This window comes from Coregonus clupeaformis, chromosome 9 (assembly GCF_020615455.1).
Source record: "Coregonus clupeaformis isolate EN_2021a chromosome 9, ASM2061545v1, whole genome shotgun sequence".
Taxonomy (NCBI): Eukaryota; Metazoa; Chordata; class Actinopteri; order Salmoniformes; family Salmonidae; genus Coregonus; species Coregonus clupeaformis.
The window spans coordinates 50294693-50311217 of record NC_059200.1 but is presented as its reverse complement, the minus strand read 5'-3'; the positions used below and the strand labels follow the sequence as shown (position 1 = coordinate 50311217).

Here is a 16525-nt window from a genome sequence, read left to right as displayed (position 1 = left end):
TTTCTGAAGGTATTGTATGTTGGTTTCTCAGTCATTTCAAAGGTCCTGGCACCTTTGGCTAGAGCCTGAGAGATGTCAGGGATACCAGTTTACACAACCTGGTCTCAGAGCATTTTGTATTATTCTGTATGTAAATCCGAGAAACCTCCTGTTTTATGTAACCATACCACACGTAACATGCACCATATATACAAAGGTATGTGGACCCCTTCAAATGAGTGGATTCGGCTATTTCAGCCACACCCGTTGCTGACAGGTGTATAAAATCGAGCACACAGCCATGCAATCTCTATAGACAAACATTGGCAGTAGAATGGCCTTACTGAAGAGCTCAGTGACTTTAGATGTGGCACTGTCATAGGATGCCACCTTTCCAGCAAGTCAGTTCGTCACATTTCTTCCCTGGTGGAGCTGCCCCGGTCAACTGTAAGTGCTGTTATTGTGAAGTGGAAATGTCTAGGAGCAACAACGGCTCAGTCAGGAAGTGGTAGGCCACACAAGCTCACAGAACGGGACTGCGAAGTGCTGAAGCACGTAGCGTGTAAAAATTGTCTGTCCTCGGTTGCAACACTACCGAGTTCCAAACTGCCTCTGGAAGCAACGTCAGCACAAGAACTGTTCGTCGGGAGCTTCATGAAATGGGTTTCCATGGCCAAGTAGCCGCACACAAGCCTAAGATCACCATGCGCAATGCCAAGCATCGGCTGGAGTGGTGTATATCTCGCCACCATTGGACTCTGGAGCAGTGGAAATGCGTTGTCTGGAGTGATGAATCACGCTTCACCATCTGGCAGTCCGACGGACAAATTTGGTTTGGCAGATGCCAGAGGAACGCTATCTGACCCAATGCATAGTGCCAACTGTAAAGTTTGGTGGAGGACGAATAATGGTCTGGGGCTGTTTTTCATGGTTCGTGCTAGACCCTTAGTTCCAGTGAAGGGAAATCATAACGCTACAGCATACAATGACATTCTAGACGATTCTGTGCTTTCAACTTTGTGGCAACAGTTTGGGGAAGGCCCTTTCTGGTTTCAGCATGGCAATGCCCCTGTGCACAAAGCAACCCTATCGCACACCTTTGGGATGAATTGGAATGCCGACTGCGAGCCAGGCCTGATCGCCCAACATCAGTGCCCGACTTCACTAATGCTTTTGTGGCTGAATGAAAGCAAGTCCCCGCAGCAATGTTCCAACATCTAGTGGAAAGCCTTCCCAGAAGAGTGGAGGCTGTTACAGCAGCAAAGGGGGGACCAACTCTATATTAATGCCCATGATTTTGGAATGAGATGTTCGACGAGCAGGTGTCCACATACTTTTGGTCATGTAGTGTATCATACTAAGTTTAGTGTCCCCGATTTACTTTTACTATGTTATGTTTAGTCTATGAGACCAGGCTGGTTTACAGGATGTCCAATGTGCCTCGACTGGGTGGGCAATCCTGGCATCTGTTCAATCAGAGAGGCGACTAGGAGGGGGTTGTAATCAGCACCACACACAGTCTCACCTGTACTTGTCCTTCCTAAACATGTTGGCAGTGATAACACTCTGGAGACACAGACAGAGAGCGCAGGTGGCGTCAATTGGGAATGGCAGTCGCCATGCCTTAGCTCAACACCAACAATTTAAAATGGGTTACTAAAATCATTCCAATCCCGATTAAAAGGCACATGCAGTTTAGCGGTATAAACGGGCTGGCTTTAGGACAGAGCCGACGGCTCCGAGCGGGCGGGAAGGCTATTTGCCCGGCTGGCTGGCTTTAGGATAAGCGCATTGACGCAGCTGCACTGAATAGCGCGACTTTTCCCTCAAAACAGTGTAGAGGTGGAAGATGGCTGTACTAGATGGCATGGCTAGGAAACAGCTTTTTGACTTGACATGAAACGAAACTAGAGTTTTTAATTCTGTGTTTGTAGCAGCCAAGGTGATAATGGCTGAACTACATTTTACTTGTATCTGCTGTTCTCCAAATGTATTTTTTAAGTTTTTAAATTGTGTAGAAATGCAGTAAATGAGCTTCAATTTTGTTCAAGTAAAAAATATTAATTTATGGACAATATATTAAGGCTATACACATTTTTATGAAAAATATGTATTTGTTGGCCAGTTAAAGGGTTAAACAAGGTCACTGCAGTAGAGTTGTCACCTAATGTGGACAGTTCTTATTCGTTTTCATTATAGTACTACTTGGAATAACATCTCTTATCTCTCAAACAACAGAGTAGAAAATAGTGACTTTGCTGTGGGCACTGGGAAGAGGAGGCTGGGGCCTTGAACATGAGAGTGCCCATAGAAGTTATTAGAAGAGATGCTTTCACAAGTGGAAGGGGGACTTTGCACAGTTGGAGCACCTTTGCAGATGTTTGTCTTGAAAAGAAATCTCCAAGCATGTTGTTTGTTTAAGGACATGACCGTATTCTAATGAGCCCTGCTCTGCAGAGCTCTTGAAGTGTGTCAGTGAAGCTGGGGAACAGATGCCCCCTGGGACTCTTCTACTGCCTCCCCACTGAGCTGCCAGCAACACAAGGAAAGGGCTCCACTTTCTTCTCCTTGGTGGGCAATTCTATTGTATATAGCCCTCAAATATTATTGCACTTGTGCATCCTTCCACCTTTTTGAATTGCAGACAGTATTTTGCATAATTACAGACAGATAAAGCCTGATCTTTTTGTAGGGAGGATTGTGCAACACTTGCAAGGTTGCCATAGAAACACAACTCATTGTCAGATTTGAAGCCATGCAGCCCAGTTTGATACCGTGGGGTTCCATGAAATGAGTGCCTTTTGTGTCCCTTTGGTATTTTAAATAGAACTTGTGCACCAATATTGCATTTTAAAAGCATGTTATATTTCAGTTAAGTGCCCTTTAATGTAGACCACATGGAGAATTCAATAAATCAGATTTGTTATATGAATAAAGACTTGCTAAAGTGCCAAAACTCAGCATTTTGCCATGTCCCTCCTTGCACCCTCTGTGACTTAAACCCAAAATGTATCAAAGTTTTCCCCATCATTGTAAAGCCTAGTTATTTTGTTGCTTTGACAAAGTAATTTTTTTTATTTCATGTGATTAGTGATTCATTTACGTCTGTCCCTCATTTTAAGGTCAACCCTGTTATGTGAACTGAACTCTCATTTTAATACAGTGAAACTATCCCTTTTAAAATATTTATTTCCAAAGAAACATTGAACATCTAATAGTGAAATCATTGTGTAAAAGCAGGTGAGCTGTTCCGACTCTTTTTGGCAATTTACTGGTGTTTTGTGGTGGAAAACTGAGCAGGTCGAGCATAACACATCAACTCTGTTACCCATAGATAGAATGTTTTAACAATTCATTTTTTTTGTTAAGCTTGCATTCAATTGCCACACAACAAGCTTCCATTACCTCTGTCACAAGGGGATTTATGGCTGATTTAAGATGAAATCATCAACCCTTTTATGGTCAACACTGCTACTTTATCTGGCACTTACTAATCCTCTTAAATGTTAAGTCCCCTATATATGGGACTTTGAGCGGTTCTGGACCGGTACCGGTATGAAAAAAGTATGAAAATGTATGCACTCACTAACTGTAAGTCGCTCTGGATAAGAGTGTCTGCTAAATGACAAAAATGTAATGTAAATGTGCCGACTGACATTTTGGTGTACAAAGCGCTCTGCTCTGTGAAAGTCGTAGGGTCCAGTGCCTTATAGCCAGAAAGCCCCATCTGTCTGCTCTCAGCTACCAGAGATGACTTGAAATGTCAGGTTTCACACCCTACATTTGCATAGGGAGTGACATGTCACATTTTCTGGCCTATCAAGACAAATAATTGATTTGGTCTCCCTGAGTGACAGAGCCCAGCCTGGGAGATGGTATATGAAATGGGACAGTCTAGCGATTTCAGCAATCGTGGTTTCATCTCGCTGTGATATTCTCCGCTGGATTTAGAGCTCGCAGCATAAAATAAGCCGCAATAATTTCATAGAATTGAAACACGAGCACTTTCACTTCCTGCTTAAAGCTGAAGTTGTAACGAGTCTGGAGCCATTTGGATGGTGCCTGTATGCTTAGAGGAGGCTTGGCAGAAAATGCTCTGTCGTCAGTTATATGAAATGGGGACAAATATGTACAGTCACTAAATATTATCATATTTATTTTACAATTATAAGAAAGGTGAAATCTTATAGTAAGATGTTTGAATTTGATTGTTGCTATATTTACAAAGCATTTCAGTAATTTCAAGCCCTATTCCCCCACTTTTGTTGAATAGGAAAAAATATAATATATTATTTTCTATACTTTCATAATATTTGTACTGTACTTGAGCTTGTGTCCTCAAAAGTGAGTACACCTCAGCAATGTATAACTATTTTTTACCAGAAAGGTGAGTTCCAGACCTTTCTAGAACTATGCAGCATTTCTAGTTATTTTTTATGTCCATCTCATGAAAAAGATTTACTTTTGGGTGTGTCTATTTAGGCAGAAATCTACATTTTGCATTATCATGCAAGAGGTTTTTAATAGGCACTTACTATAGTTTTTTATTTATTCAACCTCTTGAGGTGGGAAAACATGTTGTTGTTGTTTTTTACATGTGCTCTTTATGACAGAATGTTACAATTTGGTGAAATCAAACTAATTTACACATCTCAACAGGCAGTGAATTGGTGGAACATCCCACCAATGTTTACCCCAGCCAATTTGTCTTTCAATATTCCAATGTGTCTTTCACTATTTAACTGCCTATACCTATGAATTGAGGATGCTTTTGAGTGCATGAGGGTGTTGGCTGTCCTATCAATGAAGGCAAGTTTAAGGGAGGGGGTAGTGTTTGAATTCCGTGAGATAGACAGTTATGTAGCTAGTGTGTTTAGGGATAATGTGCACATTAAAATGTAATCACAATCAGAAATGTGAAAAGAAAGACACAATGGCATCTGGACGCTATTTACAATTCAGGAGTTTAATAATTAATGTTGACCGTATGAAATGTATTTGACAAGCAGATAAAAGTGATAAAAGATGGCATGTTCACCGCAATTTCCATCTTGCTAAATGTATTATTAGTCTAATGTCGCCATCTAGCGGTTAATTGTAATACAGTGGCTGGTAGGCCTAACTGCACACATTCAGCGTGATATAGGAGGATGTATGACGGGATTATTGAAAATGTTTGTGATAATGGGATTCATGAAAATGTTTGTGATAATGGGAAACTACACATTGGCTTGTTTTTCTTGCTTTGTTGACACGTTTTTCCTTGTCCTTTGAGGGTGTATCATTGTGACAAGTTACATAGTTGCGTTCCTTTCCTTGCCATACAAATTTCAATTATGACAGGTCCCACGCGATTATTGTGGTTTGCAACACAGCTGCTCGCGCAACAATTTAAATCGTTCCCAAACATTCCATGACAGTTTGTCTCGTAACAACGGACAATACAATCAATCGGTTATTTTGTTGGTTGTTATCGGTCACAATAAGGTTTTCTCTTAAGTTTAGCCAGCTAACTTGCTAATATTTGCAACAATGGACAGGCATCCCATGCGAAGAGCACAAATTACATTCAAGAAAAGTGAACAATGTAAAAACGAAGATGACAGTGGGCCTCCACCTAGTAAGAAAAATGCTAATGAAAGCGAGTGCCCTGCATCTTCAACAGAGAGGCATCGAGGTGATGGAGAACAGAAGAGACCAGTGGGTAGGCCTAAAGGCAGTGGACGTTCTGGAAATAACGTTAGTGAAGATGTTCAGGTCAGGCCTAAAGTTATTTTCAAAGCTGAGAGTAAATGGGGTGGTGATGGAGCTCTAATGCCCACATGTTCAACACACCTCAAGGGAGCCATTCAAGGTCGACCCGTTACATTTGAAAAGGAAAGAGCATCATCATCAGTCAGTAAACAGAGTAAAGCCACATCTGATCATCCCACGACCTCTCAAGTGTTGGAGATCATCACACCTGCTCCAGGTCAGGCCAAGGTCAAAGTTGTCCAAGAACTGGCAACAACGTATCGTCAAGGATGTCCACCTGTGACTCCCACTATAGACTTCTCCAAACCGATCCATGTTGTACATGAAAATGGGATGACCTTCACAGTATTGGATGGTAAAGCCATAACGCTCAGCAAAGTACCATACCCATCACCTGTTCATGTGAATGTTCAGCCACCCCCAGTAAAGGTGAAGACAAGAGGGATGAATCTCACCATGCCACCATCAGAAGCAGGTATGACTAAGAGCTTACCTAAATTTTACATAAGGATTTAATGTTTTTAATACTTTTCAACAGATAATTGTCACGTATTGAGTTCATGCACAATCCAAAACTCTATGTGAAACATGGCCTTCTAGAAAATCTGGAAGTACCACGGAGCGTAGACAGAAATGGCTACATCAAGAGGCCTATGAATGCGTTCATGGTCTGGGCAAGAATCCACAGGCCTGCCCTGTCCAAGGCCAACACAACAGCCAACAATGCAGACATCAGTGTGCAACTAGGAGTAGAGTGGACCAAGCTCACCGAGGAAGAGAAGAGGCCCTACTATGAGGAAGCACGTAAACTCAAAGACAAGCACAGACAGGAGTTCCCTGGTAAGCATAGAGCAGGCTGTCTACTCCACTCACACCATTCAAGTCCATTTAAACATGTATAATTATCGGCTCATATATTTATCATATTTCAAAATTCATATAGCTCTGACACGTATAACCTTTACTTACTTTTCAAGTGTTTGTTCACAATCTTCACCCATAATCATCACAGGTTGGATCTATCAGCCCAGACCTGGAAAAAGAAAGGGCTACCCTTCTGTGATGTCCTTTGCCCCCCAACCATCCTCCTGCTCTGCAGGGACAAGTGGTCCTGGGGCTGAGTCTTATCCCATGACCATGACGACTATGGCCACCACTACCACCAGCTCCTGTGTTCCATACACACGGGCCACAGGTAAAGGAATAGCTCACTATCTGGCTATCAGGGTGGACATTTTTTGGGGGGGTCCACCACTTGCAGTGGCTGGTGGATGCTCAGATTTTGCCAGCCACTAACATTTTTTACTAGACATATTTTTTTCTGAAACTTAATAAATAATGAAGATAAATCACAGTAAAGATATGTGCATGTTTTGTAATGTTAAAACAACAATTATTGAATGGTTTTCACCACTGTAGCATTGAGATTCTCTCTTCCAGACCTCACATACAGTTGAAATTGGAAGTTTACATACACTTAGGTTGGAGTCATTAAAACCAGTTTTTCAACCAAACTATAGTTTTGGCAAGTCGGTTAGGACATCTACTTTGTGCATGACACAAGTAATTTTTCCAACAATTGTTTACAGACAGATTATTTGACTTATAATTCACTGTATCACAATTCCAGTGGGTCAGAGGTTTACATACACTAAGTTGACTGTGCCTTTAAACAGCTTGGAAAATTCCCGAAAATGATGTCATGGCTTTAGAAGCTTCTGATAGGCTAATTGACATAATTTGAGTCAATTGGAGGTGTACCTGTGGATGTATTTCAAGGCCTACCTTCAAACTCAGTGCCTCTTTGCTTGACATCATGGGAAAATCAAAAGAAATCAGCCAAGACCTCAGAAAAAAATGTGTAGACCTCCACAAGTCTGGTTCATCCTTGGGAGCAATTTCCAAACGCCTGAAGGCACCACGTTCATCTGTACAAACAGTAGTACGCGAGTATAAACACCATGGGACCACGCAGCCGTCATACCACTCAGGAAGGAGACGCGTTCTGTCTCCTAGAGATGAACGTACTTTGGTGCGAAAAGTGCAAATCAATCCCAGAACAACAGCAAAGGACCTTGTGAAGATGCTGGAGGAAACGGGTACAAAAGTATCTATATCCACTGTAAAACGAGTCCTATATCGACATTACCTGAAAGGCCGCTCAACAAGGCAGAAGCCACTGCTCCAAAACCACCATAAAAAAGCCAGACTACGATTTGCAACTGCACATGGGGACAAAGATCGTACTTTTTGGAGAAATGCTGTGGGGGTGCTTTGCTGCAGGAGGGATTGGTGCACTTCACAAAATAGATTGCATCATGAGGAAGAAAAATTATGTGGATATATTGAAGCAACATCTCAAGACATCAGTCAGGAAGTTAAAGCTTGGTCGCAAATGGGTCTTCCAAATGGACAATGACCCCAAGCATACTTCCAAAGTTGTGGAAAAATGGCTTAAGGACAACAAAGTCAAGGTATTGGAGTGGCCATCACAAAGCCCTGACCTCAATCCTATAGAAAATGTGTGGGCAGAACTGAAAAAGCGTGTGCGAGCAAGGAGGCCTACAAACCTGACACAGTTACACCAGCTCTGTCAGGAGGAATGGGCCAAAATTCACCCAACTTTTTGTGGGAAGCTTGTGAAAGGCTACCCAAAACGTTTGACCCAAGTTAAACAATTTAAACGCAATGCTACCAAATACTAATTGAGTGTATGTAAACTTCTGACCCACTGGGAATGTGATGAAAGAAATAAAAGCTGAAAGAAATAAATCTCTCTACTATTATTCTGACATTTCACATTCTTAAAATAAAGTGGTGATCCTAACTGACCTAAAACAGGGAATTTTTACTAGGATTAAATGTCAGGAATTGTGAAAAACTGAGTTTAAATGTATTTGGCTAAGGTGTATGTAAACTTCCGACTTCAACTGTATATTCTTATTCCATTCCTTTACTTAGATTTGTGTGTATTAGGTTTTTGTTGTGGCACTGTTACATATTACTTGCTAGATATTGCTGTAAACTTCCGACTTCAACTGTATGTATATATGTGTATATATATATATACAGTGGGGAGAACAAGTATTTGATACACTGCCGATTTTGCAGGTTTTCCTACTTACAAAGCATGTAGAGGTCTGTAATTTTTATCATAGGTACACTTCAACTGTGAGAGACGGAATCTAAAACAAAAATCCAGAAAATCACATTGTATGATTTTTAAGTAATTAATTTGCATTTTATTGCATGACATAAGTATTTGATACATCAGAAAAGCAGAACTTAATATTTGGTACAGAAACCTTTGTTTGCAATTGCAGAGATCATACGTTTCCTGTAGGTCTTGACCGGGTTTGCACACACTGCAGCAGGGATTTTGGCCCACTCCTCCATACAGACCTTCTCCAGATCCTTCAGGTTTCGGGGCTGTCGCTGGGCAATACGGACTTTCAGCTCCCTCCAAATATTTTCTATTGGGTTCAAGTCTGGAGACTGGCTAGGCCACTCCAGGACCTTGAGATGCTTCTTACGGAGCCACTCCTTAGTTGCCCTGGCTGTGTGTTTCGGGTCGTTGTCATGCTGGAAGACCCAGCCACGACCCATCTTCAATGCTCTTACTGAGGGAAGGAGGTTGTTGGCCAAGATCTCGCAATACATGGCCCCATCCATCCTCCCCTCAATACAGTGCAGTCGTCCTGTCCCGTGTGCAGAAAAGCATCCCCAAAGAATGATGTTTCCACCTCCATGCTTCACGGTTGGGATGGTGTTCTTGGGGTTGTACTCATCCTTCTTCTTCCTCCAAACACGGCGAGTTTAGACCAAAAAGCTCTATTTTTGTCTCATCAGACCACATGACCTTCTCCCATTCCTCCTCTGGATCATCCAGATGGTCATTGGCAAACTTCAGATGGGCCTGGACATGCACTGGCTTGAGCAGGGGGACCTTGCGTGCGCTGCAGGATTTTAATCCATGAAGGCGTAGTGTGTTACTAATGGTTTTCTTTGAGACTGTGGTCCCAGCTCTCTTCAGGTCATTGACCAGGTCCTGCCGTGTAGTTCTGGGCTGGTCCCTCACCTTCCTCATGATCATTGATGCCCCACGAGGTGAGATCTTGCATGGAGCCCCAGACCGAGGGTGATTGACCGTCATCTTGAACTTCTTCTATTTTCTAATAATTGCGCCAACAGTTGTTGCCTTCTCACCAAGCTGCTTGCCTATTGTCCTGTAGCCCATCCCAGCCCATAATTTTATCCCTGATGTCCTTACACAGCTCTCTGGTCTTGGCCATTGTGGAGAGGTTGGAGTCTGTTTGATTGAGTGTGTGGACAGGTGTCTTTTATACAGGTAACGAGTTCAAACAGGTGCAGTTAATACAGGTAATGAGTGGAGAACAGGAGGGCTCCTTAAAGAAAAACTAACAGGTCTGTGAGAGCCGGAATTCTTACTGGTTTGTAGGTGATCAAATACTTATGTCATGCAATAAAATGCAAATTAATTACTTAAAAATCATACAATGTGATTTTCTGGATTTTTGTTTTAGATTCCGTCTCTCACAATTTAAGTGTACCTATGATAAAAATTACAGACCTCTACATGCTTTGTAAGTAGGAAAACCTGCAAAATCAGCAGTGTATCAAATACTTGTTCTCCCCACTGTGTATATATATATGCATATACACTACCAGTCAAAAGTTTGGGCACACCTACTCATTCAAGGGTTCTTCTTTATTTTTACTATTTTTTACATTGTAGAATAATAGTGAAGACATGAAAACTATAAAATAACACATATGGAATCATGTAGTAACCAAAAAAGTGTTCAACAAATCAAAATATATTTTATATTTGAGATTCTTCAAATAGCCACCCTTTGCCTTGATGACAGCTTTGCACACTCTTGGCATTCTCTCAACCAGCTTCATGAGGTAGTCACCTGGAATGCATTTCAATTAACAGGTGTGCCTTGTTAAAAGTTAAATAGTGGAATTTATTTCCTTCTTAATGCGTTTGAGACAATCAGTTGTGTTGTGACAAGGTAGGGGAGGTATACAGAAGATAGCCCTATTTGGTAAAAGACCAAGTCCATATTATGGCAAAAGCAGCTCAAATAAGCAAAGAGAAACGACAGTCCATCATTACTTTAAGACATGAAGGTCAGTCAATACGGAACATTTCAAGACTTTGAACGTTTCTTCAAGTGCAGTCGCAAAAACCATCAAGTGCAATGATGAAACTGGCTCTCATGAGGATGGCCACAGGAATGGAAGGATAAGTTCATTAGACTTACCAGCCTCAGAAATTGCAGCCCAAATAAATGCTTCACAGAGTTCAACTAACAGACACATCTCAACATCAATTGTTCAGAGGGGACTGTGTGAATCAGGCCTTCATGGTCGAATTGCTGCAAAGAAACCACTACTAAAGGACACCAATAAGAAGAAGAGACCTGCTTGGGCCATGAAACACGAGCAATGGACATTAGACCGGTGGAAATGTGTCCTTTGATCTGGAGTCCAAATTGGAGATTTTTGGTTCAAAACGCTGTGTCTTTGTGAGACGCGGTGTGGGTGAACGGATGATCTCCGCATGTGTAGTTCCCACCGTAAAGAATGGAGGAGGAGGTGTTATGGTGTGGGACTGCTTTATTTAGAATTCAAGGCACACTTAACCAGCATGGCTACCACAACATTCTGCAGCGATACGGCATCCCATCTGGTTTGGGCTTAGTGGGACTATCATTTGTTTTTCCACAGGATAATGACCCAACACACCTCCAGGTTATGTAAGGGCTATTTTACCAAGAAGGAGAGTGATGGAGTGCTGCATAGGATGACCTGGCCTCCACAATCCCCCGACCTCAACCCAATTGAGATAGTTTGGGATGAGTCGGATGGCAGAGTGAAGGAAAAGCAGCCAACAAGTGCTCAGCATATGTGGGAACTCCTTCAAGACTGTTGGAAAAGCATTCCAGGTGAATCTGGTTGAGAGAATGCCAAGAGTGTGCAAAGCTGTCATCGAGGCAAAGGGTGGCTATTTGAAGAATTTCAAATATAAAATATATTCTAATTTGTTGAACACTTATTTGGTTACTACATTATTCCATATGTGTTATTTAATAGTTTTGTTGTGTTCACTATTATTCTACAATGTAGAAAATAGTAAAAATAAAGAAAAACCCTTGAATGAGTAGGTGTGTCCAAACTTTTGACTGGTACTGTATATATATATATATTTTTTTACATTAACATATACATTTGGGCATTGGATAAATAAAAACAATTCTCCCAAATGCTCTGTGTGACCACCTACCAATGTGGCTGGTAAGAATAGCCATTCTACCAGCCAATGCGAAAATCTACCTCACACACTCTCATTTAGTGCACAAATTCTCCATACAACTAACACAGACTACAAAAACATACTTATATTTTGATTTCACCTAATTAACATTCTGTCATAACGAGCACATGTTCAGCTTCATAAAACTAACTGACTGTAAGTCTTTTTTGTTTAAAATTATTCCGAAAAATAAATAACGGAAAAGTGGTGCGTGCATATGTATTCACCCCCTTTGCGATGAAGCTCCTAAGTAAGATCTGGTGCAACCAATTACCTTCAGAAGTCACATAATTAGTTAAATAAAGTCCACCTGTGTGCAATCTAAGTGTCACATGATCTGTCACATGATCTTAGTATTTACACACCTGTTCTGAAAGGCCCCAGAGTCTGCAACACCACTAAGCAAGGGGAACCACCAAGCAAGCGGCACCATGAAGACCAATGAGCTCTCCAAACAGGTCAGGGACAAAGTTGTGGAGAAGTACATATCAGGGTTGGGTTATAAAAAAACAGCCACGGAGCACCATTAAATCCATTATTAAAAAATGGAACGAATATGGCACCACAACAAACCTGCCAAGAGAGGGCCACCCACCAAAACTCTTGAACCAGGCAGGAGGGCATTAATCAGAGAGGCAACAGAGACCAAAGATAACCCTGAAGGAGCTGCAAAGCTCCACAGCGGAGATTGGAGTATCTGTCCATAGGACCACTTTAAGCCGTACACTCCACAGAGCTGGGCTTTACGGAAGAGTAGCCAGATTAAAGCAATTGCTTAAAGAAAAAAATAAGCCAACAGATTTGGTGTTCGCCAAAAGGCATGTGGGAGACTCCCCAAACATATGGAAGAAGGTACTCTGGTCAGATGAGACTACAATTGAGCTTTTTGGCCATCAAGGAAAACGCTATGTCTGGTGCAAACCCAACACCTCTCATCACCCCCAGAACACCATCCCCACAGTGAAACATGGTGGTGGCAGCATCATGCTGTGGAGATGTTTTTTATCAGCAGGGACTGGGAAACTGGTCAGAATTGAAGGAATGATGGATGGCGCTAAATTCTTGAGGGAAACCTGTTTCAGTCTTCCAGAGATTTGAGACTGGGACAGAGGTTCACCTTCCAGCTGGACAATCACCCTAAGCATACTGCTAAAGCAACATTTGAGTGGTTTAAGGGGAAACATTTTAAAATGTCTTGGAATGGCCTAGTCAAAGCCCAGACCTCAATCCAATTGAGAATCTGTGGTATGACTTAAAGATTGCTGTACACCAGCGGAACCAATCCAACTTGAAGGAGCTGGAGCAGTTTTGCCTTGAAGAATGGGCAAAAATCCCAGTGGCTAGATGTGCCAAGCTTATAGAGACATACCCCAAGAGACTTGCAGCTGTAATTGCTGCAAAAGGTGGCTCTACAAAGTATTGACTTTGGGGGGGGGAATAGTTATGCACGCTCAAGTTTTCTGTTTTTTGGTCTTATTTCTTTGTTTGTTTCACAATAAAAAATATTTTGCATCTTCAAAGTGGTAGGCATGTTGTGTAAATCAAATGATACAAACCCCCCAAAAATCCATTTTAATTCCAGGTTGTAAGGCAACAAAATAGGAAAAATGCCAAGGGGGGTGAATACTTTCGCAAGCCACTGTAAGAAATATATATTTTCCCATCGTAAGAGGTTAAATAAACAAATTACTAAGTGCCAAATAAAGCAACAGGGTTGACAATTTTTTCTTAAATAAGCCATAAATCCCCTTGTGACATGGAGAATGGAAGCTTGTTGTGTGAAACACGGAGTGAAAACATTTTTAGCTTCTCTATCTACGGGTAAAAGGGTTGACGTGTTACTATATGCTTGACCCGCTCAGTTTTCCACCTCAAAACACCAGAAAGTTGCCAAAAAGAGTAGAACGAGCTCACCTGCTGTTACACTATGATTTCACTATTAGATGTTCAGATTTTTTTTTTTTTAAGGAATAGTTTCACCATATTAAAACGAGAGTTCAGTTCACGTAACAGCGTTGACCTTAAAGTAAGGGACAGATGTAAGTGATTCACTAATCACATTAAATAAATAATAATCTTCAGAAATGACTTTGTCAAAGCAACAAAATAGCTAGGGCTTTACAACGAAGGTGAAAACATTTTGGGTTTAAGTGGGTTAAAATCTTCCTAGAAGTCACAGATGGTGCATGGAGGGACTTGTCAAAATGCTGAATTTTTGCACGAGCAAGTCTTTTCATATAAAAAATTGGATTTATTGAATTTTCCTTGTGGTATATATTAAAGGGCAGTTCATTTAATATAACAGGCTTTTAAAATGTAATATTGGTGTACAATTTCTACTTGAAATATCAAAGGGACGCAAAAGGCACTCTTTTCATGGAACGACCCAGTTGCTGTAACAGCAAGAATAATACATCGTAGTATGAAACTAAATACTGTAATTGTTATGGTTTTGTCTTCCCCAGGCTCTAATGGTGTCCAGGTGACTACAACGGCAGCTCCAAACGCCTCTCAGAGTACCAGCCCAGTCTCCATATTCTTCCAGACTACTTCCAGCCCCCACCCAACAGCCACACCCTCTGGTGGTAAGCCTGCAGAACGCAAGCGTGAAGCCAGCCCCTTTGCCAGCAACCCTGAAGTAGCTCCCAAACCCAGGAAAATCTGCAGGCAACAGGCGTACTACAGTTCTGCCAGTGAGATGCCCTCAACAAGCATGGCATCCAGCTCCAGAGGTCTCCAAATGCCACTCCCTAACATGGCTCACCCTCACATGTATCCTCCATCTCCCATGCCACATCCAGCGGGCCTCTTCCCCACCCCTCGCTTTCCCTTTGCGCCACCCTACTTCATGCCTGGACCCAATTTTTATCCACCAGGGTGAGCAATGAATGCTCTTTCATCTTGAATACAAATTCAGTTCTACTTAGGTATGCTGTTTGATGTTTTATAATTGTGCAGGTTAGTGGTAAAAATGTAACTATGGTCATTTGAAACACCATCATCCTGGGATTGTTTTATTCTTTCAGATCATACCCTTACCCACACGGCCCATACTCTTACCCAGTTCTCCAACCCCAGGAATTCTCCAACCCCATGGTTACTCCCATGGTTACTCCGGGCTACCCCTATGATGACAACTACGATCAGCATGAGTCCACATTTTCCCTTCTCAACAGAGACTACCCGTTTCTGCAGAGTGGAGAGTGCGGGCAGAGATGTCAAGGTCAAGAGCAGGCCCCCACTGCCTCTGAGCTTCTAGGTTTGGTCCCACCACTGGACTTACGTGCCCTGGAGAACGTATTCACCAACTCTGCGCCAGATAACTCTGCCAGTGTCCAGGAGGTCCAAGTCACCAATGAGGAGGACGAGGAAGAAGTGCCTGTGATGAGAATTCTCTAGGATCAAACCAAAGTGACATCCTTTAGCAAAATCCCTGATAGACATCCTTTAGCAAAATCCCTGATAGACTATTTGTTGATTCAGTGAATCAAAACTTTGTGTTGTACATTAACTCCAAAAAAAGTTTATCTAAAAATAAATGAATTGTTACTGTTATTCTGAAATAATTTATTTTTAAAGATGAGTAGTTTTATGCGATCGATCTCTGCTCTGCTCAAAATGAAATGTCCAGTATTTTAAAGTGTTTGATAGGGCTTCTATTTATTTATGCCTTTTTGTTCTACAAATACCTGGTTTGTAAGGAGAAAAGGGTGCTTTGCTGGTTTTATGCAGACTGAGACTCCAGCTGATTTTTGTATAGAAATCCAATAAATTACCTCTGGCCAGACGTGACTATTTTGTCATCCAATCAGATTTTATTCATGACAGGGCTGTACTATTCACATACCGCCCCAACAGATCCACAGATGACGCAATCTCAATCGCACTCCACACTGCCCCACCTGGACAAAAGGAACACCTATGTGAGAATGCTGTTCATTGACTACAGCTCAGTGTTCAACATTATAGTGCCCACAAGGCTCATCACTAAGCTAAGGACCCTGGGACTAAACACCTCCTCTGCAACTGGATCTTGGACTTCCTGACGGGCCGCCCCCAGGTGGTAAGGGTAGGCAACAACACATCTGCCATGCTGATCCTCAACACGGGGGCCCCTCAGTTGTGCGTGTTTAGTCTCCTCCTGTACTCCCTGTTCACCCACGACTGCGTGGCCAAGCACGACTCCAACACCATCATTAAGTTTGCTTACGACACAACAGTGGTAGGTCTGATCACCGACAACGATGAGACAGCCTATAGGGAGGAGGTCAGAGACCTGGCAGTGTGGTGCCAGGACAACAACCTCTCCGTCAACGTGAGCAAGACAAAGGAGCTGATCGTGGACTACAGGAAAAGGAGGGACGTACACGACGGGGCTGTAGTGGAGTGGGTCGAGAGCTCCAAGGTCCTTGGTGTCCACATCACCAACAAACTATTATGGTCCAAACA

General features: G+C 42.1%; 1 protein-coding gene across 1 annotated transcript; it reads left to right on the top strand.

Moving 5' to 3' along the window:
* The first annotated feature begins 5412 nt into the window (after nucleotides 1-5412).
* Nucleotides 5413-15868, top strand: LOC121574443 (transcription factor SOX-30). Its single transcript, XM_041887063.1, has 5 exons — nucleotides 5413-6208; nucleotides 6334-6573; nucleotides 6746-6928; nucleotides 14542-14953; nucleotides 15103-15868. Exons 1-5 carry the CDS (start codon nucleotides 5512-5514, stop codon nucleotides 15473-15475), a joined length of 1905 nt encoding a protein of 634 aa, XP_041742997.1. The 5' UTR covers nucleotides 5413-5511; the 3' UTR covers nucleotides 15476-15868.
* The last annotated feature ends 657 nt before the right edge of the window (nucleotides 15869-16525 follow it).

Bases quoted from the DNA above. Each gene is read 5' to 3' on its own strand.
- LOC121574443 (XM_041887063.1), top strand. From the start codon at position 5,512: ATGGACAGGCATCCCATGCGAAGAGCACAAATTACATTCAAGAAAAGT. The intron at 6,574-6,745 runs GTAAGCATAGAG...TAATCATCACAG, and splicing joins GCACAGACAGGAGTTCCCTG to GTTGGATCTATCAGCCCAGA. The intron at 14,954-15,102 runs GTGAGCAATGAA...TTATTCTTTCAG, and splicing joins CCCAATTTTTATCCACCAGG to ATCATACCCTTACCCACACG.